Source organism: Xyrauchen texanus, chromosome 43 (genome assembly GCF_025860055.1).
Source record: "Xyrauchen texanus isolate HMW12.3.18 chromosome 43, RBS_HiC_50CHRs, whole genome shotgun sequence".
Classification (NCBI taxonomy): domain Eukaryota; kingdom Metazoa; phylum Chordata; class Actinopteri; order Cypriniformes; family Catostomidae; genus Xyrauchen; species Xyrauchen texanus.
In genome coordinates, this window is record NC_068318.1 from 22,022,321 (window position 1) to 22,049,171 (window position 26,851).

General features: G+C 38.1%; 1 protein-coding gene across 5 annotated transcripts in view; it reads left to right on the plus strand.

The window, feature by feature from the left end:
* The window catches only part of ntm (neurotrimin), a 459,449-nt gene that overhangs the window by 373,858 nt on the left and 58,740 nt on the right, over positions 1-26,851 (plus strand). For all 5 annotated transcript variants that reach the window (XM_052116028.1, XM_052116026.1, XM_052116027.1 and 2 more), the window contains one exon: positions 21,135-21,367. In XM_052116028.1, the coding sequence (XP_051971988.1) occupies positions 21,135-21,367 (233 nt within the window). The remainder of the gene's footprint in view (positions 1-21,134; positions 21,368-26,851) is intronic.

Below are 26,851 nucleotides of genomic sequence, written 5' to 3' on the forward strand. Positions count from 1 at the left end.
TTGTATAACAGCTTATATGATTTTTTTGGTCTGGCATACACCCTACACTGTATCTATTTTATTACTGAGAAAAAAAAAAGAAAACAACAACTAGTTGTTCAAGATGCTTTTATTCTATCCCCTCATGCCCTTATAGTTGAGATAGTTAACATTTCTCGGGGTGACTCAGATAGTCATCCTGGCAATGGCATTGGCATAGACCTTACTGTGCAGCCAATTAAACTATGTCACTCTGGAGATGTGCGAGAAGGAGGTTTGGTAAATGAAGATCGATGAAGAGGAAGCCATGGCCGTTATTTATAGGCTTGCTTTGCTGTTAGGCCTGACCTGAAGTTTACCCTATAGCCTGTTGCTCTTGGCAAGTGGCAGGAATGTGAGAATTAGGTTGTTTTAGGTTGGAGAGCTCAACAGTAAGTGTATGATGCAGGCTTTGTCTGGGGTAGGAATTTACTGTAAGGTGTGCGTGTTAAGCTTGTGTATTCTTTTTGTGGGATTTGAAACAAAAAGTAGATACAATTTTGCTTGCCTGAGCAAAACTCACCGATACATTGCCTTTGAGTTTGGGTGGTTGCTATTGGGCATTACTAGGTGATTGCTAAGGTGTTCAGAGTGGTTTTTAGCACATTTCTATGTGTTTTTCTTTAGTGTTTTGTGTGGTTGCTAGGGCATTGCAAGGTGGTTGCTAATGTATTCTGAGTGTTTTTTAATGCATTGCTATGTGGATTCTTGGGTGTTCTGGGTGGTTTTCAGCACATAGCTGTGCGTTTTTAAGTTGTTCTGGGTGGTTGTTGGGGCATCGCTAGGTGGTTGCTAAGGTGTTCTCAGTGATTTTAATGTATTGCCATGAGGGTTTGGGATATGGAGTGTGTAAACATGCCCACAAAAACACTAAGTACCGTGAAGACCAAATAATAGGTATCTCACTTGAAAGACTCCTAAAACAGGATGGAAAAAGCTGTCCTCTGTGTGAGTTATGAAATGAGCTGAATGTTAATTGTCAGATATTCCCTAATGACTGCCCTTGTTCATCAGAGCGACACGGGTAATGAGAAGGAGAGAGCTTGCGAATCCAAGCTCTGTCACCCTCTCCAGCAGAGGCTCAATGACTTTGAAATTCTAATGGGTTTTATTTGCAAAGGGCACCTTCATTTGCACAACACCACTCCAAAAGACAAGGTGATTTTCAACTAAACTGTAATCCTCCTGCACCGTGCACAAGCGAGCTTCACCGACTTCAGATCAGTTTAAACACACTGGGAACCTGTCACACTTTGTTTTCACCAAAGCAAATCCAAATGATTATTTAATTCTTCATTAATTGCACAGTTGTAGTTTCGCTTGTTTCTAATTTTGGCTTGTGCCATGGACTGTAACAAGGTGATTGTCATGCTTTTTTAAATATGCAATTAGTGGACAATTGTTAGTTTGTGCGGTAAATTAACATGTGTTTGGGCTTGTCAAGGTTCACGGTGGACAGGAAATGTCTCGTTCTTGAGCCACATGGTCATGATTTTAAGTCTACCTATTACTTGTTGTTGATTAAGTTGCAGTACTCTATTGCTCAATTAGTGTTAATTGCAGAGACTGCCGGGGAGATTTTTTGTTTGTCCAGGCCAGTATTATAATACCTCTTGCTCACTGCCAGGCAGCATTGCCTTGGGGAATTAATAGATGGTAATACCAAAATATTTTCCAATTCTCTTTTCCATTTAAACTGAAATGACTATTAGAAGGATGAGTTTTTTTCAGCATACTGTATGGTATAGTTGGGGAACTTGAGTTCACAAGTCCAATTTTAATGGACTTGGAATTGTCACAGACTTGGATGCATTTTTACTCTGACTTCACATGGACTCGAGCCTTTCGGACTTGGGATTTTTTTTCAGAGTCCGGCCGAGTCCATTGTATTTGTGATGCAATGAAATACAAACACAAAATAATGTAACATAGGGCGACTATACGTCCTCTTTTCCCCAGACATGTCCTACGCATCAGTTTTCATGTGTATATGTCCTTACGCATGATTATTCTGTATGAGAGCAGCAGCACACACTCTTTCAAAGTACTTTCTCTCTCTCTTTCTCTCGACTGCGCTGTATGTGTGTGCGGGAAAGAGATCGCCATTCAACAGATGTGTTCTGCCACTCTCATCCAGAAATATCAATAACATAAGTGCACTTTAAAAAGTTAGTTCCTCAACTCTGTAAGAACAGAACACATTTGATCAGACTCACACTTACCATTTAGAAATAAAAACTAAATTAAAATTAATAACTTAATGAATAACATAATAATTAATAATAATAACTCTGATTGTAATGACTAACATAGCTTTCACTTTCTTTGGTGTATGTTTGAGTGGAGGGAAAAGGAACAAATAACTGAAATGTCAACAGAACGCAAGTGTGTTGAAGGACAGTTTTATCTTCATACACCTGAAGCATGTGCTTTTATTCTGAAACCAGTTTGAAATTTGTTCAGCAGGATACTAATCATTTGTGTTTTGCATTTATATTGACAAATTGTTTTTCTTAGTTGTGAAGTTTAAAATAAGCTTAAAATATTGATGTTGAGTTTACGGTTCCAATTTTAATTCAAATTCTTGAACTGAGCCCCTTCTGGACTCAGACTCGATTGTTTAAAGACTCAGGCTTGAATTGGACTCCACTAAGGTAGATTCGAACCCAACACTAATGTATGCCTATTGAAGTAAAAAGCAATGTTCTAATGTGGCCAATCACAGTATCTACTTAAAATAATATTCGAGGTTCCCTATATGTCACTCACTCAAAGTTGTGTTGATGTAGTGACACTAGGGGTCACCCTTGGGAGCCACAAACACCTCTGATATTTCAGAAAAGGCCAATGAAAATTGGCAAGTGGATTTTGCATGCCAATCCCCCGGACATATGGGTATGAAAGGAGCCGGCTTGCAACCACTCATTCAGATTTGTTCATCGGAGCCAAGCATTGTTGAAGAAATCAACCAGCGTTCCATGCACCTTTGAAAGCGAAAGTGTAAAAACGGCTGTTGGATATCCGCTGTAATGCACCATATTCTCCCTTTCTCACACAGCTAAGTGCAGAGAATGGCGCTTCAGCAGCCACACTTGATGAAAAATTAAGGAGTGTATTTTCTCGAAAAGAGTGAGCACTGATGGAGAGTGTCTTTTTAAAGATGCCTTTCCATTTATTTGTAGTTCCTAAAAAAAAAGGGTGCGGTTGTTATCCCTCTGACGACCACGATCGCTGTCTCAAGTCTCCTACCCGAGGCAAACCCCGGTTCAGCCGACTGCTACAGTCGGACGCAGAGGACTCGGTGGGGCTCCCACCCTCAGGTGTGGTCCAGCCTGAGGCTTGCAGCTCAGTGAATGTTCCTGGGCTCAGAGTGCCACTCACAGCCGCGCTCTGCCCCAGCTCCATTCCCCCCGGAGGCACATGAGGAACTCACAAAGTCATGGCAGGCACCATTTACTGCCCGGACCCAGCTTCCGAGTTCCTCCGCTGTCACTACCCTCAACGGTGGGGCGGCCAGGGGGTACACGGAGCAGGCGATTGTGGTGCACCTGTTGCCTGCCACCTGGCACTGGCGGAAACGGTCTGGGCTCCCGTCCAAGGCCTGTAAGTCCACGTTGTTTCTGATGGCCAAGTCTTACAGGAGCTGCGCTTGGCAACCGACCTCGCCCTACGGGCAACGAAGGTCACGGCGCAGGCTCTCAGGCAGGCGATGTCCACTATGATGGTCCAGGAGCGCCACCTGTGGAGATGGGTGATGCCGCCTTTTTGACGCTCCCATCTATAAAGGTGGCCTGTTCGGTGACACAGCCGAGGACTTTGCCACAGCAGTTCTCAGCAGTCGAGAAGCAGATAGGGGCGCATCCCGCCCCGGTGTGATTCCCCTGCCACTTACAGGCAGTTTTCCCCTTGGGAAAAATAACACCTTCCCTGACGTGAATACATCTGGCCCCAGCTGAATGATTTTTAATTTTTTCAAAAGGCCGAAGAGGCTGGCGCGGCCTGTTCCCATTGTAAGTACACCCCCCTCCTCTTTTTTTGGGTACGAGGGACCTTGTGACATTCGTGGAGCATTGGGAAGGTGACGTGGGGCAGAGTGCACTGACTACTAGGCACACAGTGGCCTGCCTGCACCTGCACTGCCAGTCCACATAACACAGTTCAGCTGGTTGTGGCATTTTGTATAGGGACCACTAGTGTCACTACATCGACCAAATGTTGAGTGAGTGACAGAGAGGGAACGTCTTGGTTACTGTTGTAACCTCAACTCCCTGATGGAGAGAATGAGACATTGTGTCCATTAATATTCCTATAATGGTGAAATTTCTGCCCCACTACTTTAGCATCACCCAATAAAATTGCAACAAAAAGTGGGTGCTTTTAAACAGATTTCCCAAACACTCTCCCTGTTTTTCATTTGTCAGACTAACAGATAGTCCAAATAAATACCATTGGGTTGAGCCAGTGTTGCAGTGTGGGGTTGGTTGGGATTCTTTAGGAAGACTACGAATGGCTTATTTATAGTTGACTCGGCACATTAAACGATGATAGAAAATAATTTGAACTTTTATCTCTTCGCCTTTAACTTATTTAGACCTACATGTTACTAATTCAGCACCTAAATCTGCAAAGGTTTACAAACATCTGGATGGATGGAACACCTGGCCTGGAAGGAGACCTGTCTGGTTTGGCCTTGTTTTGGACAGACTGGCAGAGAGGTGATTTGCGCCACACAGCTTGGTTCAGCCTGACTGCCATTACTGCAACTTGAGTGCACAGAAAATCATATCAAATAGTACAGCCCCTCATATCGCTTTCATCGCAATGTGAGTAAGGAGGGGAGAGAGAGAAGGACAAAAGCGCAAACAACAAGATAGAAATTGTGTATGTGTGTGTGCGAGTGTTTGCACAGAGAACTGTCACAGCAGTGAGCCCTAACAATGCCAATTGTTTTCACTCAGCCCAGATTGATGGGAAAAGGTCTCCAATTCCCATAACAGTTGTTCCAATGGCTTTTTCAAAGCCCAGAGAGAGCATAAGTACACAGATAACACGCAACTCCTCATACCCTCTGAGACAGCATGTGCTGATTTTAAAACTGGGACACATACCCTGATGAATACTTCACACTGAATGCTTCGCTTATGTGTGCCACATAAATGTGATCATTTTGCAATTTAGAGCTGAGATGTAGTCATTATATTTTCCAGCCTGGTCTCATGAAATTTACGTGAGTATTTCAACATTTTTGCAAAACTGAAATTACGTGCTACATTACATGGTTAGCGGGGGGTGCCAAAACCGAGCAAAATGAGATTGTAATCAGATGAGGTTTTTAAGTTGAATTGTAATTCAGGTTTTAATAAATAAAATTGACCTCCCTAACCTAAAACTTTACCCTAAACCTAACCAATAGTGACTGAAAAGATAAATGTGAGTTTAACAAAACCGACATCCTTACCCTAAACCAACACCTATCCCTAACTGAAAGTGTTTTAAAAGGCAAATTCGAAAGAAAGAAAAGAAAACACACATTAACTGAAGCAACCAGATCATTTTGTGTCACTTCTATGCCACTTTCATGCATCATTGGCTGGACTTGAACTGTGGTCGTCAAGCTCAATGTTCAATGATCTATAAGGTGAGCTACCAAGCAAGCAAGCTAATTAAAGAGGAATAAGTGTGTATTTGTTGGTGGGTCTGTAATACAAGTGTTAAAATGTTTCGCTTCTCAAATCATGCATTAAATTAAAAGTGTTTTGGTATCATAAAATAGTGGGGGGGTGAGTAATAGAGTGAAATTTTTTTTTTTAATCAAAATCAGCTGTTGTAGTCGTGATTTGTGTGACAATGATTACACCGCACTGTCGTTGTAGTGCCGCTAGTGTTTATTTCACCAGGAAACTGCAGCAAAACATAGAAAGTGGCATGTACAAGTCTGTAAAAATTTATATAGAGTCTATGAGACCAAGTTGATATTTTCATTTATTGGAATTTAAAACAGGATTCTGGCTGATTGTCAAACAGCTGTCTTAGTCCACATGTAGGTTTAAAAGGTTACATTTACTGGTTTGCAGGTCTTTATTTTATGCTCACACAAACAGAAACTCTACATAAAACACATCAATGCTAACCATACATATTTTTCAGTTTACAAAACTGTTAAAGTTCATCATTCACATGTCAAAATGTAATCAAAATGTACCATAATTAATTAATTTCTTATTGTGAATGATGCAGGAAGAAAAATCTCTATCTATCCTACTTGTTCCTTATTATTTTACTGTTACTGGATGGGCCAAGTTGCTCAACACCAATGGTTGTCATTGAGGTTTAAATGTGGACATTCATATCTTAATTTATTTATGGTTGTGACATCACAAAAACAGATTTCAGAATGGGCCAAATTAACAGCCTAGTTTTTTTAACCTTTATTTATCCAGGTAAACTGTTTGAGAACCACTTCTCATTTACAAACATGACCTGCTAGTTATTGGCGGAGAGGAGATGGTAGAGTGATGTAGCCAATTCAGGGATGGAGATTATTAGGAGGCCATGATATATAGGGGCCAATGGGGGGGAATTTGGCTAGGACACCGGGGTTACACCCCTACTCTTTACGAGAAGTGCCCTGGGATTTTTAATGACCACAGAGAGTCAGGACCTCGGTTTAACGTCTCATCCGAAAGACGGAAATATTGTTGCAATAAATGTTTGATTTTTGACTCATGAGGAAGTTTTAAGTTATGAAGGTTGTGTATTCAAATTCACTTTTGAGATGTTCTTTAAAAGTGAACTTTTGAATTTTAAAGTGCATGAGTCTGAAATGCTTAATATTTTGTAATACAGTTTCTAATAAAGTGATTTTATTTTAGTCTGTGATAAAATTGATTCATCTCACGAACCAGCCAAGATGCTAAGAGACCTCCACAGTAACAAATCCCCTCTCCATGTGAGGCAGTGTTTAAGGTTTAAATTAGCTATCTAATGTTTAACGGTGCAAAATAAATCTGTTATAAACGGAAGCAATGAGTGCAATATGACAAAGTGCTCTCGCTCTTTGAAACCTATTGTTCTTAGGCAAGTTTGAGTTGAAGCTCTTGCGATTTCTCACCATTGTATTTCAGAGCTGTGAAGTTTTAATTTCAGTGTTAGACTGCATTTAAAGCTACTAATAAAATAATTGATTAGCACTTTGTGCACTTCAGAAGATGTTTGAATGAATAAATAACTTGATCAGTCTCAGTATGCATATAAAAAGTGTCAATGAGGAATGAATTAGTGCTTTAAATCTGAAGTTAAAGGAGAGATGGAGCATAGACCCTTGCGGCCCTTGGAAATGAAATGTGTACACAGTATATCCAGCATTGTACTTGAGAAAACATGAAAACAATCAAGTTGTTCATCTGTCTGTGTTGACAGTGTATACAGCCCCCTGCCTCTCATGCTATGCTTCAGTTTCGCTGTGTGTGTGTTAGGAAAAAAATCAATACATTCTTACCATCCAAGTAAAGCAGCAACATTCTCTTATGGCTGTACTCTAAATCCCTGACAGTAATGTTATTTGGAGGTAATCCAGTGTTATATATTATAGCATTTTTTCTCTATAGAGATTCAATGCCAAATCAATCCTTCTCTCCAAGTAAGTTAATTATAAAGGCCCTCTCTTGTTCATGTCACATGGCAGCCAGAGGGGTCTGCGGAAAGATTTATTTTCAAATGCGCACTGGGTCTGATACCCGATATATATTTTGTCCATGAGTAAAGCGGGATACGGTTGATGCACTGCTAGCTGAAATAGAGTTAGAACTGAAACTAGAATGCATCATGCAGAAACAAAATGTTATTAACACCAAAGGATGTCCTATAATGATCAAACTAGGGCTATCAATAGATAAAAAATTAATTATTTACATGATATTCTGATTAATAAATCCCTTAAGCACATTGTACACCCCAATTATCATTATATTAGCATGTCCAAACATTTTACAATTCCCATTGATTTCAGTGATGATTCTCATTACCAGAACTGTATTCGTTTTTTTACGGAAGTGCAGTAAAAATTGTGCTGTGGTCAATTGATTCTCCAATAAAAAAAAATACATTATAAATACTTGACACAATACATCTTTTTTCACATTAGTAATAGCAGTAATGAGAATATCACAATGACCATCTTTTTTTGGGTTGCAGTAATGAGAATTGGGGAGTAAAATGTGCATAACTGTTGTGAAAATAATGTCACTGTTATGACCAATGACAGTTCTGGAATCAAAAGAAGAACACAGACACAGAGAAGGAAGTTGGTTCAGTGGGTTAATTACAAGATGTTTTAGAAAAGGTAGTGGAAAATGAGCTGGCGAAAGTGAGTGGCTGAGCTCCAGGTAGGTCGGGTAAGTTGTGGTATATAGGAGAGATATACATACAAAAAACAAAACTCTAGGTAGATAGCGCTGCTCAACAATGACTAGGAGGCCTAAACATTAGTTCCACACTGGCTGAATTTACAATCCGGCAAAGAGTGACTGGAGAACCAGGGTTTAAGTACTAGCAGGCTGATGACAAGATGAGGAACAGGTGAGTTGGCTGATACAATCAGGGAGAGGAGGAGGAGCCAAGTGGAGCGCCATGCCCGGAACAAACCACAATCACAAACAAACAGGGGAATAATAAAAGACAAACAGAAAACACAATGACATGGAAAACAAGGAAACACAAGGAAAGGGGAAGAGATAGGAGCCTTAGCCCAAATAGGATTGTCACAATTTGGAATCATAACTCAAATACATAAGTTCTTTAAACTTTGGATTAGAGTACTACTAACTAAAAAATAGTGAGTAAAAGTGTGGAATGCCCATAAAAACTTGCACTTCAATAAATTGTTTGTTTGGTAAAAACAAGGGAACTTATGTAGTAAAATAATATATATATATTTTTTTTGTTTGTTTAAAAATGTATTTAGTTTAAATTTTTATGACTATTGTTGTTGTATCGTTTTAGCTGGTTGATCATTTAGATTTTTGCTGTCACCATCAGTGTGATTAATGTTACCTGTGGTTAATTTAGAGCCTTTGTTAAGCTATTCTTCTTTACTCAATTGTATTTTATACAAGTGCAGTACTACGAAATACTGAGTAGAGTCTGGTATGCCATATTGCTAACTTAGAGTCTAGTCATAATTTCCCTTATACTGTATAACCCAATTTGATAATTAATTCAAACAATGATACTTTAATCACAGATGAGTTAAGCTTACTTGTAACTAGTTAGTTCAGTTTACTTGAGCCAAATAATTAGGTTTACTTGCAAACCGATTGCCTTGAAAAATTTAAGTAAGATCAACTAATTCGATTTTACAGTATATATATATATATATATATATATATATATATATATATATATATATATATATATATATATATATATATGATGTTAAATAAACATATTAAATTGACAGCCCTTGTTCAAAGAGTGAATTTCCAAAGTAATAATTAAAAAAAAATATATACATTCCTTGATCTCAAAAACATTAATTGATCTCAGAACTAGATTACATTTTCATTCATGCATTTGGCAGGCGCTTTTATTCAAAGTGACTTACAGTTCAAGTATATATTTTTTTATCAGTTTGTGTTCCCGGGAATCAAATCCATGTTCTTGGCATTGCAGGCACAATGTTTTGGATGAGCTAAGTTTGGATAAGTTGAGCTACATGAAAGGGATGTCAAAGACATGGCATTAAAAATTAACCCCATGATGAGAGTAGTTGTACATCCCATAATGACAACGGTAAAATGGTTATGTTTTTTCATAACGCGCACGCAATCGGGTGTCAGGGCAAAAAATGGGTGAGGGCTGTGCCTGTTTACTCGGCATGCTTAATTTTCCCCGCCCTTGGATGCTTTTCATTGTGCTGAAAGGGTAGACACTTTATTTGGATTAAATTGGTTTGCTGTCTGCTCTTCTCTGATAAGGGAATATAAGGCAGAGTTATTTATTAATTTATGTATTTGTTGCATTGTACTGATTCAGTGTGGCGGGAGGAACATTCAGCTCAGACATGCTCTAGTGCCTTGCGATGCAGCGCTACAGGTTTCTAGAAGATCCTGACTGCTCAAGGTTAAGACGGATTGGATGAACCTCACTTTATTTCACCAATAGGCTAATACAATGTGCAGTGTTTTATGGAAAAGCTATTCAAATTCAAAATTATAGCTCAACAAATAGTGTAAAATCACCAAAAAGTTATCACCCTAAGAAATGTTTTTTCATCCAAACTGAAAACTTTGTCATTATTTACTTAAGCTCATGTGTTTCAAAACCTGTATGATATTTTTTTTTCTGTGTAACACAAAAGTAGACATTTTTGAGAAAGAAATTCTTGCCTGTGTCTGCTTTTAGATTTAAAAAAATGATTGCAAATTGGCACCAAACAGCATTATTTCTAATGTGCATAGTAACTGGACAAGGCGGAGATTATTACTTGATTATTACTTAAATGTATTCTTTTGTGTGCCACAGAATATTAAAGCATATGGTTCTGGAATGACACAAGGTTTAGTAGCCTAAATGATGACAAAGTTTCATTTTTGGGTGAACTATCCCTTTAAACACAAAGTCTAGCCCACGCACATCTATCCGTGTATACATACAAGCACACCAGCCGTGTACAGGAAAGCCTATTTTTACTGCAGCGTTCCTGTATTATTTACCATATCATCCGTGTCTACATGACGAATGAGCAAGAGCTTTGCTCTTTGATCCCATAAACTGTTTCATCAGGGTTTTGTTCAATTACCTACACAACAGCTGCATTTGGTTTGGTTTTAACTTTAAATGCCCTTGAGTGTGTTTTTTTTACCCTGCTCGGCAACCTTGCACGTTACACACCAGCCATCATGTCTACTTCTGCTTTTATGGGTGGCGAAATCTGCCTCAGACTTGTTTCTTGTTAAATCCATCTACGGAGACATTTATTAAGGTATATGATGAATGCTTGATTCACTAGTTCGTTCTCAGGCTAGGCCGAAGACAGAGTGATGCCTGGATATCAGTAAATAAATTAAATAAAGGCGCACAAGGAAGACAAATGGGGTGGGTGTTAATATTTCCATGCAGGATGCCCTGCAGTGTATTATGATCCCTGTCCACTGGGAAAAGCTTGAGCTCTTCGCCGATCTCCAATGTTCTCATTTAGTCTATTATAAGACAAAGTGGAGGCTCCACTCATGTGAAAATTATCACCTTTGCTTCTTCCTTCGTTCCTATGCCGCCTGCTGAGAGTAAAAAGACACAAAGAACCACATTTACCTCTGTCCCTGGTGCTTTGGATGTTGCCCTCTAGAAGCTAAAGTAGCTCAGTGCAGCACCTCAACTAAATCGACTAAAAGAGCTTGGACGGCATTATGACCATAATGGGATTTAATGAGCATTGAACGCCTATTATTCAAATGTGCACAAAGATTTTTTGGGCTATGATGCCACCCGAGATAAAACAGAGACTGCTTGAAAATTGTCCCTGCATTTTATTAAATGGTTAATCAGGCAAGTAATTAATTAAGCGCATGATTGCATTTTATTTTAATAGTACTACAGTATATGAAGAGGCCCTATTTTGGCCTCTACTGCTAAGTGATAGGAATAGCTGTGATTAGATACAGCATGTCCTCATTTATGGAAGGTCTGCATGTAATTAGCATTTAATTCCATTGTATCCATTCCATAATAAAGAGAGATGACGTTGTCTTTAAGTTTTAAGTACTCTAATACTGGGTTGTTTCCCCCGCCAGCCAGCTTAGCTTTAAATATTATCCTGGGGGTCACTGAATTTAAAAAGCCCAATCTGCAGTACCATTGTGGGGTTTTGATCGATGTCTAGCCATGTTGCTCTTCTTTGCTTAATATCTTGGGAATACATCTGCACTAGTTCAGATTAGTTCTTGTCTCTCGCTCACAAAACAAGTGCTAGCTTCCGACGTGCAGTACCGGGGGGAATATTTGAATAGGAACTCTGAATAAATGTTAATAAATATTTTAATTTATCTGAATTGATGAATCCTGGTGCTTTGGTCTAAAAGGGATATGCTGGTAATACTTCCAGAGGAAACATTGCTCTTAGCATTCATGCTAATGGTTGAGTTGGTATTAACAAGTGGTTCTTTAGTTACTTTTAGGGGTAAAGGTCCATTTACACCAAGAATTATAACTATAACTGTAATGATAACTATATTAGCGTCCACACCAACGGACGCCAATGGTCTGATTATTATATGTGCATGCTGCAGTTATGTTCACAGTCAAGAAAATGGATGTAGATGAACTGCTACTGCTTTACGTTTCGCAAAGAAACCAAAAGAAATACAGATGGATACAACTTCAGAGGAGACAAGACAGTATTGTTGACATTAGCGCTGGATACCTGAGGTCATTTTTGGGACCAGCTTGCATTAGCTTTTCATTATCTAATATTGAAAAGGAATGTAAAAGAAACTTTGCCAGTTCATGAGCAGGAGTTTCCATTTTGTTTGCCTGTGTTATATTAAGTGCCAATCCGGTGCTGGAATGTGTTATTTTTTATGTAATGAGGAGTGCATGTTGCGGCTCGATCCCTTTAACTTTGGATGGATTTTGATTGGATGCCATTGTTTTTATCATTCATCAGCTGGAAGAAAGTAACTCTCAAAGTGATCCAAACAATATCGTTCTGTGGTGATGTTATTGTTATAGTTGTGGTGTGGACTCCACTATTCTCTTAGAGTTAGAACTATTTCTAAAACTTTATGTTTATATTAATCGTTGTAGTTATCATTCTTGGTGTGAATGGGCCTATCTCACCAACATTAATTACTAGCATTTTAGTACCTCAGCTGTTTCCAAAATAGCATAGCTTTTCAAGAAAAAAGCTAATCTTTCCAGTATTAGCTGTTTAGCATGACACAACACTGCATCTCTGTTTTTCTGTGGCATTGTATCACACCGTCAACCAAACAAGCAAAGTCAGCCATCAAATATGCTAAGAATGTCTTTTCTCTCAAGTATTGTTAATACTGCTTTTTATTGAATGTTTTCAATTCAGTGTTGTTTAGTTCTTATTAGTTTTATTTATTAAACATGTATGTACTTAAGTTCTTGATGTCACCCTAATTGTTTTTGTGTGAAAACTTTTTATGTTATGTTTTCTTCATTTGATAACTATTTAAAGGATATTATCCCATTAAATAGCTTCAATTTAGCAACTTTATGTTAGTAACTTGTAGTGTAGCTAGCTACTTTTTCAAAAGAGTTGCTAGACCAGACATGGGCAAACTACGGCCCATGGGCCAAAATTAAATATTTCTTTTCATTGGAAATTTCAGTTATCTTGTAATGGGACCAAATGCACCTTCAGGAGCTTTAAACATGCCCATGGATGCCAGATAACAAGAGATGCAAAACCCCAGTGTGAGCTTTATGCTTACACAAATTGTAAATATTCTGCACAATTTGATACACAATTTGTGGGAGTGCGCTCTCTCTTTTTCCTTTCAAAAAAGCTTAACACGGTCTCTTGTGGGATATTCTATCCAAGGAAAAATGTGATACAGCCACTCCATGTCCATTCATGAAGCTGCTTGTGCTGTTTGGTGCTACCAAGTCTGCGATAAAACCTTCTCAGTGATGAAATGACCAAAGTTCAGCCATGCAACAAAAGATAGGTTCATAGACTTGTAATCTGTTAGCCAATCGGCTTGCTCACATGTGACATATTAAGCCAATCTACTTGAATTTTGTAAGCTTATTGGTCCTCTGACTTGTTATTGGGTATTGTTTTAGTGGCTCACTCTGTCATTTCTGTCTGTTTTTCTGCATTGAGGCTGATTCATTTGACAGAATAAAATACAAATAATACATAAAAAAATGTTTTTCTTTCGACCACTTCAACTTATCGAATCAAGCCTAATTTATTTTTATTTTTTAAATGAAAATGGAGGAAAAGTCTGTACTGCTTAGATAAAGGAAACCATTTTTATTAAATTAGGAAACTGTATTTAAGTAAACAATTACGGAATACCATAGAAAGGCTAAAATATACACATATTGATTGTATTTTACAGAATAAAATAAAAAATAATAAATACATTTTCTATTTATTTATTTTTATTAAAAAAAAAATTACAACCACTTTATCAATCATCATTTATCATATCAATTTATTGATCAATTTAAAAACAATTTTTTTTTTTTTTTTTTTCAGATGGAAATGATGGAAAAGTCACAGAATCTGTACTGCTCAGATAAAGGAAACAATTATATTAAATTAGGAAAATGTATTTCAGTAAAATTTTGGAATACCATAGAAAGGCTCAAATATACACTGGTGGCCAAAGGTTTGGTATAATGTACATATTTTGCTATTTCAGAAGGAAATTGGTACTTTCATTCACCAAAGTGGCATTCAACTGATCACATTGTATAGTCAGGACATTACTGATGTAAAAAACAGCACCATTACTATTTGAAAAAAAGAAATTTTTGATCAAATCTAGATAGGCCCCATTTCCCGCAGCCATCACTCCAACACCTTATCCTTGAGTAATCATGCTAAATTGCTAATTTGAAAATCACTTGCCATTATATCAAACACAGCTGAAAGCTGTTTGTTTCGTTAAATGAAGCTTATTGTATTTGTGTTTGTATTTGAGTCGCCACAGTATGCAACAGACTGGCATGTCTTAAGGTCAATATTAGGTCAAATATGGCAAAAAAGAAACAGCTTTCTCTTGAAACTCATCAGTCAATCATTGTTTCAAGGAATGAATGCTATACAATGCTTGAAATTGCCAACAAACTGAAGATTTCATACAAAGGTGTACACTACATTCTTCAAAGACAAAGGACAACTGGCTCTAACAAGGACAGAAAGAGATGTGGAAGGTCAGATGTACAACTAAACAAGAGGATAAGTACATCAGAGTCTCTAGTTTGAGAAATGGATGCCTCACATGTCCTCAGCTGACAGCTTCATTGAATTCTACCAGCTGAACACCAGTTTCATGTACAACAGTAAAGAGAAGACTCAGGGGTGCTGGCCTTATGGGCAGAAATGCAAAGAAAAAGACACTTTTGAAACAAAAAATTAATAAGAAATATTTAGAGTGGGCAAAGAATCACAGACATTGGACAACAGATAATTGGAAAAGAGTGTTATGGATCTTAATCCCATTGAGCTTCTGTGGGATCAGCTAGACTGTAAGTAGTTTAAGATGTTCTGAATTTTATTTTTTTCAAATTGTAATGGAAAGTTTTCACGTTATTAATGTCCTGATTATACACTGTGATCAGTTGAATGCCACTTTGGTGAACAAAAATACCAATTTTTTACCATAAGAGCAAAATCTTTACATTATTCCAAACTTTTGACAATGTATCTGTAAACATATTTTCCAGGCTCTTGCTCCACAATTACTATATTTCTAGCCTGACAGACAAAGATAATAGAGGACAGGGAATGAATTAACTGTTTCTCTGTTTCTGCCATGTTCCCGATCACAGTGCAAATAGTCTCGCCTCTCTGATATTTCCTTTGGTCAATGGATGCCTACATCAGAGTGCTTTACATCAAAAGTTTAAATGTTTTCAACATGTGGTTGCATGATGGAACTTCACTATTAGAAACACTTCTGTTTTCCCAAGTGTAAAAACAACCATAGCTAGCATACACTTGGTACACATGGCAGCAGCCGGAAATAACTCTTGCCGATGGATCTGCTTGGTTGAGCATTTTGTGCAGTTTCCCTGCTTTGTTGGGGGCTTGTTTATAATGTCTATTCAAGTCAAGTCAAGTCAAGTGGTTTTTATTGTCGTTTCAACCATATACAGTTAGTACAGTACACAGCAAAACGAGACAACGTTCCTCCAGGACCATGGTGCTACATAAAAACAACAAAGGACTAACACAGGACCACATGAGACAACACAACGAAATAAAATACCTATATAAAAAACCTATATATATACCTATATAAAGTGCACGTGCAAACATGTGCAAAAAGTACGGGACAGTACAACACATTTCTGACAATGAACAGGACAATAGACAGTGCCGCACCGACCAGTACTCAGTAGTGCAAAAAGATGACAGTTTCTAAAAATGTAAACATAACATACTATGAGATAGTGTTCTATGCACATAGCAGTTATTGAGGTAGCAGACAGTTATAAAGTGACAGTAATTAAAGTGCAACTCAGGACACGTGTGTGTCAAACCAGTCTCTGAGTATTGAGGAGTCTGATGGCTTGGGGGACGAAGCTGTTACACAGTCTGGCCGTGAGGGCCTGAATGCTTCGGTACCTCTTGCCAGACGGGAGGAGGGTAAAGAGTTTGTGTGAGGGGTGTGTGGGGTCGTCCACAATGCTGGTTGCTTTGCGGATACAGTGTTTTTTGTAAATGTCTTTGATGGAGGGAAGAGAGACCCCAATGATCTTCTCAGCTGTCCTCACTATGCTCTGCAGGGCTTTGCGGTCCGAAGCGGTGCAAGTCCCAAACCAGGCAGTGATGCAGCTGCTCAGGATGCTCTCAATAGTCCCTCTATAGAATGTAGTGAGGATGGGGGTTGGGAGATGTGCTTTCCTCAGCCTTCGAAGAAAGTAGAGACGCTGCTGGGCTTTCTTGGTGATAGAGCTGGTGTTGAGGGACCAGGTGAGGTTCTCCGCCAAGTGAACACCAAGGAATTTGGTGCTTTTGACGATCTCCACAGAGGAGCCGTCGATGTTCAGCGGAGTGTGTTCACCTTGTGCTCTCCTAAAGTCAACAACCATCTCTTTTTGTTTTGTCGACATTCAGGGACAGGTTGTTGGCTCTACACCAGTTCGTCAGCCGCTGCACCTCCTCTCTGTATGCTGACTCGTTGTTCTTGCTGATGAGACCCACCACGGTCGTGTCATCGGCGAACTTGATGATGTGATTCGAGCTGTGCATTGCTGCACAGTCGTGAGTCAGCAGAGTGAACAGCAGTGGACTGAGCACACAGCCCTGGGGGGCCCCAGTGCTCAGTGTGGTGGTGGTGGAGATGATGTTCCCGATCCGGACTGACTGAGGTCTCCCAGTCAGGAAGTCCAGGATCCAGTTGCAGAGGGAGGTGTCCAGGCCCAGCAGGTTCAGCTTTCCAATCAGGTGCTGGGGAATGATTGCACCTGAATAAATTGAATAAATGTGAATTGAATTGAATTGTTTATTCAATTGAATAAACATTGAATAAATGTGAGCGAGAGAGGAACATGTATTTGATTAGTGTAATTTAGCAATTTTAAAGTATCTCGCACCTGTATGCTAATCTAGCTCCTGCAGTTATCATTCATCATCGTCACAAAGCTGGTTTTATTCAGTTGTGTACTGAATGGGAAATCAAACCATTGCCTGGCAATCCATTGGCGAAACCAGCATCATTACCCACTTAGCGTGTAAAAGGTAACGTTTTGAGGAGAAAATAAGTAAATGGATCCTCTTTGCATTAAAATAAAGCTTTCAGAGTCTTTTCTATCATTCTTTTATTTTTCATGCCAACTCCTGAAGTAGAGAGTGTGTTAATTTGAATAATAAATGACCAGGGAAGGTAAAATAAACCATTTATAATTATACTTCACCTTTATGTTGTTTTAATGCCTGAAAGAAAATTATCTACCTTTTGTAGAGTAATGGTCTGCAGTTATATAGTGCTTTTTTAACATTAGAGGTTACCAAAGTGCTTTATACTGTGTCACAATCACCCATTTTCACACACACACACACACACACACACTCATACACCAATGGCGGCAGAGCTTCCATGCAAGGTGCTAGCCTGCCATTGGGAGCAACTTGGGGTTCAGTGTCTTGCACAAGGACACTTCGATCACATATACTTCAGAAAGTGTACTCATTCTAATGCATGATGTACAATAAGTATTTCTGGGCTTAAAATATACAACAACTAAACAATGTGGAACATTGTATCTTAAAAGGAATACATTGTGGCTCCCCCATGTACTACTTAAAGCCTGATCTGGCCTCCATACCAAAACTTCGCCTACTCCAGAGCCTACTCGTCTAAGACCATCAGTCCGCACATCTTATCAAGTGGCTTGTTGAACGCATTACCACGGAGACCTAGCACGTGTGGAGACTTCACTCTATTCTCCGCGGCATCCATGCATAACTCGCCACGCTCCCCACCGAACCATATTATAGTGCCCATGAGGAGGTTAACCCATGTGACTCCACCCTCACTAGCAACTGGGCCAATTTGGTTGCTTGGGAGACGTGGTTGGAATCACTAAGCACACCCTGGATTTGAACTTGCAACTCCAGGGGTGTTAGTCAGCGTCTTTACTTTCTGAGCTACCCAGGCCCCCTTTTATGTCAATTTATTTATTTATTTATTTATTTATTTATTTATTTATTTATTAGTTATGTAATAAGAGGGATAGTGTACAGATAGTGATTGCAAATTGTGTCTTACATACAGTATATGCTTCTGTTGAAGCCACCAGTCTGCATGATTTAAACGTTATTGTTCAAAAGACTTGTTTAAAGAGTACCTATTATGGTTTTTCAAATATTACCTTTCATGTAGTGTGTTATATAGTTGTTTGTGAATGTAAAAAATGTACTGACTCCCAAAAGAAAAAATTATTCTGAACACCTGAAACGAGTCGTTAGTAATTTCAGACCTTTTTCCTGTACTAATCTATGTAATTTGGTAACAAATAACCCGCCTCTGGTCTTCATTGGCTGCTCATGAAGAGCTTTGACCCACCCTCCAACACTACACTAAGTGGTAGACCAATCACAACAGACTGGGACATCTGACAAATCAGAGCAGAGTAGGCTCTCTGAAAGGAGGAGTTTAGAATGAATGCTTTAGAATGGATCATTGAACGAGTCAATTCTGACACTAGGAAAAAAAAAAAGGTAATAAACAATTTAAATCATGAGCAAATTAAAGTGTTTTTTGACCTTGGATGCATGTAAATCTATTGTATGAGACCTTAAAAAACTAAATTAGTCATGTTTAAAAGACGTAATAGGTGCTCTTTAATAGCGGAAATCCTACCACACTACCATGATCTAGCATAGAAAGATTGACCAATCAGAGTACTGAGGCTAACAAAGTGCACCAGACAAATCATGATAATATTAATAACTATAGACCCATTTCAATCATCAACAGTGTTGTAAAAGTTTTTGAGAAAATAATTTTCATCCAACTATCGAATTATTTAGCTAATAATGATCTATTATCTCAATGCCAATCTGGATTCAGAAAACATTTTTCCACCACTACAGCCCTTCTTAAATTTACTAATGATGTGTTCTTGAGTTTTGATAATCGTATGTGTACAGGTGCATTATTTTTAGATCTTACTAAAGCTTTTGACTTAGTTGATCATTATTTACTTCTAGACAAATTGTACTCTCTTGGTTTGTCTACCTCTTCTTTGCTTTGGTTTAATTCTTATTTACATAATCGTCGCCAGTGTGTGTCCTTTGGGGGCAGTTTGTCTCACTCTACAGGCATTGATAGAGGAATTCCTCAAGGCTCCTCTTTGGGGCCTTTATTATTTTCAATATTTATCAATGATCTTCCACGTAGCTGCACTGGATGTAATATTCAACTTTATGCTGATGACACGGTTATTTATTGTTCCAAACCTAATATTTGTGACATCAGCACCACATTACAAAATGGTTTTGATTCAGTTCAGAGGTGGCTATTGTTTAATAAGCTTCTACTTAACAAATCAAAATCATTTTCAATGCTTTTAAAACGAAACAGAATTCTTCTCTAGAAAACTCACTAAATATTATATCTTTGGATCAAACTCCTATAAAACATACTAGCCAGGTTAAGTATCTTGGCCTTTGGCTTGACTCTGATCTTTCTTTCAGCACTCAGGTGCATAATATAACTAATAAGCTCAACTGCTCACTTAGAATTTTATATCAATCAATTAACTGTTTTAACTATCATGTCAGAAAAAGAATTGTTTCTCAACTTCTATTGCCAATCTTGGATTATGCTGACATTGTATACCAAAACACTACTGCTTCCTGTCTTCAGTCTCTTAATACAGTTTACAATAGCCTGTGTAGATTTATACTCCGCTGCCCCTACAGAACACACCATTGTGAAATGTACCATCAATTGTCCTGGCTGACCTTATCAAATAGAAGGCGCTTTCATTGGTTACAGTTTATTTTTAAATGCATTTATATGAATTACCCTGTTTATTTAAAACAGTATTTAATTCCATTTAGGTCATCTCATAACTTAGCGTCATAATACCCAAATTTATTTTTACACTCCTCAGATCAATAAAGAAATAGGTAGATATGCATTTCAATATAAAGCACCGTATGATTGGAATAAACTTCCAATTTCAATTCGGTTTTTAACTTCTTTTCCAACATTTAAAAATCATTTAGTTCAACATCTTCAGAATACGTGTGATTGCTTTTGATTAGTATATATATATATATATATATATAATTATTATTATTTTTATTTTTTTTTCCTCTTTCACTGTAACTAATTTTTGGCATGGTACGTATATATTTTTGTCTGTATATGAGTTTACTTGGTTTAGTTGTGTGTTTTGGTACATATGGTATTGTTTACTTTGTTTAGGGAGGAGTGTGTCACCTTTTGGGTGTCTTGTATGAATGAATGTCTTGTTTGTATGGTTTTTGGTTTATATATTTAAATACTTACTATTACTGTAATGCATGTTATTTGTTTTTTGTTTTGTTATTGTTACGTTTGTTTGACTGCTGCTGTAAGGAGAATTTCTGTATCTAGAATCGAGGACCCCTCAAAACGAGATGGTTCATCTCAAGGGGCTATTCCTCTTCAATAAAATGTCAAATAAATAAATAAATAAATAAATCAGGCAGTGATCGCCACTCTATTGTGCACTGTGAATAAGTTGATCTCCCTACACTCTCCAACTTTTATGAAATCCCTTTTATAGAAAGGAATAGGGAAGATAATTCCAAAACCAAACCAAAGTGAGCCGGCATTGTTGCACCCTATTGGTCGATGTAAAAGTTGTTGATATTAAGATAAAACATTGCGTCTGTTGTTTTCTCCCTCTTGCAGTTGCTCACAAGGGGACTTTGTGACACACACAGCATGGCTGAACAGATCGAGTATACTGTATGCCGGAGAGGATAAGTGGTCCGTAGACCCCAGGGTGAGTTTGGTTACTTTCAACCAGGACGAGTTCACCATCAGGATCGAGGATGTAGACTTGGCAGATGAAGGCCAGTACATCTGTGCAGTGCAGACAAGCAGCAGACCTCGAACCACATCGGTGCACCTAATCGTTCAAGGTGAGTTTGGAGTTTTGTAATGAAACTGGTGAATTGTTTTATGCTCTGTTGGTTTCTTTCGTAAAGACATGGTTCATCCACAAATGAAAATTCAACATGTGTGAAGATACGATGACAAACGTTTCATTTTAATGGGTTGAATGAGTGACTGCATTAGTGAATGTTGGTTGTGTAATGTGTGTTTGTATGGTATAATAGCATTTTTAAGAGGCTTCGTATCGGTTGCAAACACCTTGAACTTCAGTTACGATATTGGGTATTTTAATGGAGTGAATAATTATGTAATTAATGCTGATTACGTAAAACATTGAGGGAGCATTTTTTTTGGTCCAGATTTGTGGATCCAGTATTAATATGATTGATGGAAGTGTCATTCCTGTGCAGTGATGCAGTAAGTCATAACAGTGCAGACTGGAGGTACTGTACACTTTCTGCAGATTTAGAACACTGCAGCATTCCAGTTTTCAAAGCAAAATCCATGGAGTAATACTCTCTGAATTTGTGACAGTCTTTTCTGTCTAGATTGTTGATTGTTCATTCCAGTGGTAGTTTTTCAACGAATGGTGATTTCAGAAAGGAGCAGGGATGGAGGTTAGATAGCATTCATGTAAATTGGGTTTGTGTACCTTTAGGTTGAACTTGTTGGGCAAGTAGGACATTAATCATACTTGCTGGTGTTGGGATAACATTCCTATTAACTAGTCAAATTATATGGATATAAGGAAAGTGATTGGGTTATAACTGACAAATGGTCTAGTACATTGTGAAGCTTATTCTAGCCTCAAGGCACCCACTCAGACATAACAAGCCATCTGACTAGCATCTAAAAAAGATCATGAACGTATTGTTTTGTTTTGTTTTTACATGCTGTGTAAGTACTTTTGGGCATCAAGGTTATATGCCACAAGCAGTCTTTCAAATCTTTCTGAGGCAGAGACTATGTTTAGGGGCTTGCTTAGGGGTAGGGATAGGGTTTGGACTTGGACTTGAAGGTTGATCCTTAGAATGTGTCACAAATATGACAAAAATAATTGATTGCAACAATAATTTAACATCTAGTCGCCATTGGTGACAGACGGGTTGTGTGCATTCAAATGAGGTTTCGTCAGATGTGATCTTGTGAGTTATTTAATACATCTTTAGAGCATGCACAACCAGTGTGCCTCGTGCTGCTTTTCACCATTTCTGTTGTGATGAGCTCGCTGAACCATACGCAACAAGAAACTTTTGAACTGGATCTTTTTCATGACTCACCCGAAAAGAACTGATGGTTTGAAATCAGGTGCTCAGGTTAGCAGTTTGAATCAGATTCACTTTCTCAGGAAATCGGATGTCAGTGTCCTCACATCTGGGTGTGTAGACATTTCAAAATAAGAGTCCCAAGAGTATTTCTGGCTTCTTTATAACAAAAAATCCTGTATTGTGTACCACTTTTTGTCCATCTGTTAATTATTAATTGGGATTGGAGTAGCACAATAAACTGCATGTGGAATTTCTTTCAATTTGCACTCTGGTAGTCTCAGTGTCTGGGCCATCAGGTATCCATAAAGAGAGAGACAAAGGCAATATTTATAAAATAATAATAATTATTTATATTATACATGCAGTACAAAAAAGTTTTAGGCACTTGTAAAAAATAGTGCATAATGAGGATGACTTCAAAAATAATGCCATAAACAGTTTTCATTTATCAAATAACGTCATAAAAAGTCCAGTCAACATAAAAAAGAGCCAAATCAATACTTGGTGTGACAGCCTTTGCCTTTAATAAAGCACTGGTTCATCTAAGTTCACCTGGACACAGTTTTTCTTGGTTGTTGGCAGATAGGATGTTCCAAGCATCTAGGATAATTGCCACAGTTCTTCTATCTATTTGGCTGTCTCAGTTGTTTCTGTCTCTTCATGTAATCCCAGACTGACTCAATAATGTTGAGATCTGGGCTCTGTGGGGGCCATAACATCTGTTGTGGGACTTCTTGTTCTTCTTCAGTTCAGTTCTATTTGCAATGGCAATGTTGAAATCTAAAATTGATATACTGATAAACAAAAGGCAGAATATATAAAATAACCATTTTAAGACATATTTATGTGAAAAATATAATGCGCCTAAGACTTCTGCACAGTTTTATATATATATATATATATATGAGATCAAGCTTTTGACACTTTTTGGACAATTGAAGGACTTGTAAACATCCATTACACAAGGTGCAAACATTAATTGATTCTCAAGAAGATAACAAACTACCATATGCATACTATACTTTATGTAATTATCTGTAACGTAGATTCTGAAGGGCAGTACTAAATAAAAAAATAATGTATCTCTTGTATTTGTATAAATTATGAAAGGGGTGTGAACATTTGAGATAAAAGGGAATGCAAACTGATCTTCTCAACAAAATATGTTTATTAAACCTCTGATTAATGGGTTATCAGCTGTCTTCCTTTTCTTCTGCTTTCTATCTTGTTTCTGAACAGCAATCTAAATTGAGCATTTTTGTGATTTGGTGACTAAAAACAGCCATTTGGCTCCTTAATGTTTCAGTTTAGAAGCCAATGGCTCCTACTTCATGTTTTGAATCTGAAGCCCAGCATTTCTACCCATGCTTCTTGTAGCACTTGCCATAGATGTGTCTGTCTTGTCGGGCACTTCTCATGCACGTTACAGTATAGCTGATCCCACAAAAGCTCAATGGGGTTAAGATCCATAACACGCTCTTCCAATTATCTGTTGTCCAATGTCTGTGATTAATTGCCCACTCAACCTTTTCTTGTTTCAAAAGTGGCTTTTTCTTTGCAATTCTTCCCATAAGACCTGCACCCTTGAGTCTTCTCTTTACTGTTGTACATGAAACTGGTGTTGAGCTGGTAGAATTCAATGAAGCTGTCAGCTGAGGACATGTGAGATGTCTTTTTCTCAGACTAGAGGCTGATGTACTTATTCTCTTGTTTAGTTGTACATCTGGCCTTCCACATCTCTTTCTGTCCTTGTTAGAGCCAGTTGTCCTTTGTCTTTGTAGAATGTAGTGTACACCTTCGTATGACATCTTCAGTTTGTTGGCAATTTCAAGCATTGTATAGCCTTCATTCCTCAAAACCATGATGAGTTTCTAGAGAAAGCTGTTTCTTTTTGTTGCCATATTTGACCTAATATTGACCTTAAGACATGCCAGTCTATTGCATACTGTGGCGACTCAAATACAAACACAAAGACAATGTTAAACTTAATTTAATGAACCAAATAGCTTTCAACTGTGTTTGATATAATGGCGAGTGATTTTCTAGTACCAAATTAACAATTCAGCATGAATACTCAAGGATAAGGTATTGGAGTGATGGCTGCTGGAAATGGGGCCCATCTAGATTTGATCAAAAATTACTTTTTTCAATTAGTGATAGTGCTGTTTTTTACATCATTAATGTCCTGACTATACTTTATGATCAGTTGAATGCCAGTTTGGTGAATTAAAGTACCAATTTCCTTCTGAAACTGCAAAATCTGTACATTATTCCAAACTCTTCACCTCGTGATTATATAGGCAAGAAAAAAGCTTAATTTGGTAAATACTTAGAGCATATAGAGTATTGTAATTGGGCCAAGAGTCTGTCATTTCAAAATAAGTGTCCCCAGTGTATTTAGGCATTGTTTACAGTTACATGTCCCATGTTATGCATCAGATATTATTTTTTCTGATTATTATTGGGATTTGGATCCACAATAAACTGATTTTGGGATTTTATCATTTTAAGAATTGTGTTTCTTCAATGTGTGTGCTTGTCATAATCTGTCGATTAATCAGTTATAACATTTTATTTATTGGTATTGGCAAAATCCACTATTGGACAACATCTATTCTACAGTACTTTACAAGTTTAGCCTTTGATTGCATGTGTACCCATCATGCTTTGCTCATAAAACTTAATCACTGAGAAGAAGAAAATTACCAGCAATAGATACAGGGAGGTCCAGTTCTCAACTTCTAACTGTTGGTTCAGAACCTGAGTTTGTGTTAGTATACATGCTGTGCTTGAATCTTTGTTTGTCTTAATTAGCCTCACTGACACATGGTTTTGAGAAAGTCTTTGATCCATAAAGGAAGAAATGAGTTCATGCATGCATTAGTGGAGAAGACTGCTCAAGACATCATCAATTATACTGAACATAAGATCAAAGAATGAGGAGAAATTGGTGAATTTCTGCATGGAATATCTGTCTCACTTCTGAAAATTATTCTTAGTGGTGCTTGCTAACCCTGGCATTCCTATTTCTAATGCTTTGGCCTCCTGCTCCATTTGTGCTACAGACATGAATGATATCTCAAATTGTGCAGCCTGCTTAAAATAGGTGTGTGAGTATGTTTATGGTGGCGAAGTGACTCGCTGAGGTGGTGGAGGACGAATCTCAGTTGCTCAGACAATCCACGCATCTAATCATGTGGCTTGTTGAGCGCGTTACCACGGAGACCTAGCTTGTGTGGAGGCTCATACATTTCTAAGCAGCATCCACGCACAACTCACCACACCACATTATAGCGACCACGAGGAGGTTAACCCAACTTGACTCTACCCACCCTAGCAACCAGCCATTTGGTTGCTTAGGAAGCCTGACTGGATTCACTCAGCACGTCATGGATTCCAACTTGTGACTCTAGGTGTGGTCAGCCTCTTTACTTGCTGAGCTACCCTTTTCTAAGCAATCAGCCATTCAATAGATTTTCATCTGGTGAATAAAACAGGTTTTTTTTTTTTTTGCCACTTAGCAAACACCAATAAATGTCCTTGCAACCACACAGAACACCGCAGCAACTAATGTTGCCACCTGTACCTTATTATTTGGGACATTCCGTAATGTGGCCGAAATGGCCAAATGGGCATTTGTTTTCTTTTTTTATGTGGCGAAATGCATGAGGATGATCAATGTGCTTGTACGTGTGCTTGCATGCAATGCGTAACATTACTGATTGACTTTAAATGTTCAGCCAATTTTAATTATCACAGATCAGATAATTTGCACAATTTTGCCAAACCTCATCTATGTTGACTAAATAGATAATGTTACCTTGGTGACAAGTTTTAATCAGCAGATTTCGCAACAACAATAATCAAATTAAGTCACAGAAATTAAGTTTAAGTTTGCAACGCAAAAACAGGGACCGCAGCATTTCATTGGAGCAGGACACTGTACCGTACCTGCTGGTATGCAAGAGTAGCTGCCATTATGAGATGTAATTTTCGCGTAGTTGCCGGTATGGTATACCGTTGCATAGGGCTGGGCGATATGACGATATATATCTTAGCGACGATATAAAATGTCAATCAATAAAGATTTTGCTATATTGTGTATATTGCGATATGTAAATATCCATGTGCGCAGCATGAGCATATCTATCAGTAAGCACGTGTCACGTGAGACTGAAACCAGGCTTGAGTGGGGAAAGAATTTCGGCCGGTAATATTGCCAGTAATTTGCGCACGCTGGTT